This window comes from Octodon degus, unplaced genomic scaffold (assembly GCF_000260255.1).
Source record: "Octodon degus isolate 3935 unplaced genomic scaffold, OctDeg1.0 scaffold00131, whole genome shotgun sequence".
Taxonomy (NCBI): Eukaryota; Metazoa; Chordata; class Mammalia; order Rodentia; family Octodontidae; genus Octodon; species Octodon degus.
Window position 1 is genome coordinate 1,867,265 of NW_004524707.1, and position 1,253 is coordinate 1,868,517.

At 43.4% G+C, this 1,253-nt stretch overlaps 1 protein-coding gene across 5 annotated transcripts in view; it reads right to left on the reverse strand.

Annotated features, from left to right (window-relative positions):
* The window catches only part of Eif2d (eukaryotic translation initiation factor 2D), a 23,635-nt gene that overhangs the window by 17,346 nt on the left and 5,036 nt on the right, over window positions 1–1,253 (reverse strand). For 4 of the 5 annotated variants that reach the window (XM_004641143.2, XM_004641142.2, XM_023701155.1 and 1 more), the window contains 2 exons: window positions 863–946; window positions 272–362 (listed from right to left, as the gene is read on the reverse strand). In XM_004641143.2, coding sequence (XP_004641200.1) covers window positions 272–362; window positions 863–946 — 175 coding nt within the window. The remainder of the gene's footprint in view (window positions 1–271; window positions 363–862; window positions 947–1,253) is intronic. The other variant, XM_023701153.1, reaches the window with a different exon arrangement.

The window sequence follows — 1,253 nt, forward strand, 5'->3', positions numbered from 1 at the left end:
AAAGAAAGAAAGAAAGAAAGAAAGAAAGAAAGAAAGAAAGAAAGAAAGAAAGAAAGAAAGAAAAAAGCTGCAGCCACCACACCCTCCTTCTACACATACACGCTCCACAAGTTCGTTGCCATTTCCCTACAGCCTACTCTCTGCTTCTTCCAGAAGAACCAGTGTGTTCTCTCACGACTCTGTCCATATGCTTGGGAAGTTGCCACGTCCCTCTGCCTCCCTTTTACCTATTGTTCTCCCCCAAAGGCACCCACCACTCCTGTCACAGTACCTGTTCCCCACCAAGGCAATGGCACAGAGGTCGCCCTTCTGTACCTGAGGCAGACCAGCAGGGGGCACCACTAGTCCTGGCAGCATCAAATCTGTGGCAAACAAAAGCATCACGACTTTCTGCATCCACCTTATTCCACTTTTCATTTCATTATTTATTTTTTTTAATTTCATTATTTATTCATTCATTTGACCAAGAAACAATGATTAGGAATCAGCTATGTTATTCACAATGAAATTTTTAAATAGCAACTAGAATATCAGTTCTTTTGGAGTCTAGAGGTCAAATAAAAGCAACAGGCTGAGTGTCCTATCCCATGATATATCTTGTGCTGGTTTCCTAAATTCAGCTTTGTGATTTGAAGTACAGTTGAGGGCAGTCCACAAAGTAGTTTCACATCACTTATCTTACGTAAAGCTTACAACACAGTTGGAGAAGCCTAGGGAACTCATGGATCCAGTCAATTGAAAGGCATAGTAACATCACATGGGAAAAACTTCATGGTCACCCATATGAATACAGGAAATGAATACAGTTGGCCTTTACTGAATAGATTTCAAGCAATAGCTAAAATAAGGAAAATTCACTTACCTGCTCCCCCTACCAGTTTTTCAAGGACCAGAGGCCATGTTGTGAAGGTCGGCAGAAGATCCGGATAGGACCATAGTGTGTACACTGTACAGAGAGACATAGAAAACAGTCATTACCAACAAATCCAGCTGCTGGAGAACTGTCAAAACCTAACTGGTCACTTTAAGTAGAATACAGAAAAGAAACTCAACTCAGGGCCAGAGAAAGGGCTAGTGCTCAGTAGAGCACTTGTCTACCATGCTCTAGGCTCTGACTTTAAATCCACAGAGAGCAGGGCAGGGTCAAAACTGGCTCCCAGGGGCTGGAGAGATGGCTCAGTGGTCTAAAGCACCTACTTAGAACAAGCTTAGCAAAGCATCGGGGACCGCGGTTCAATCCCCCAGCACCACAT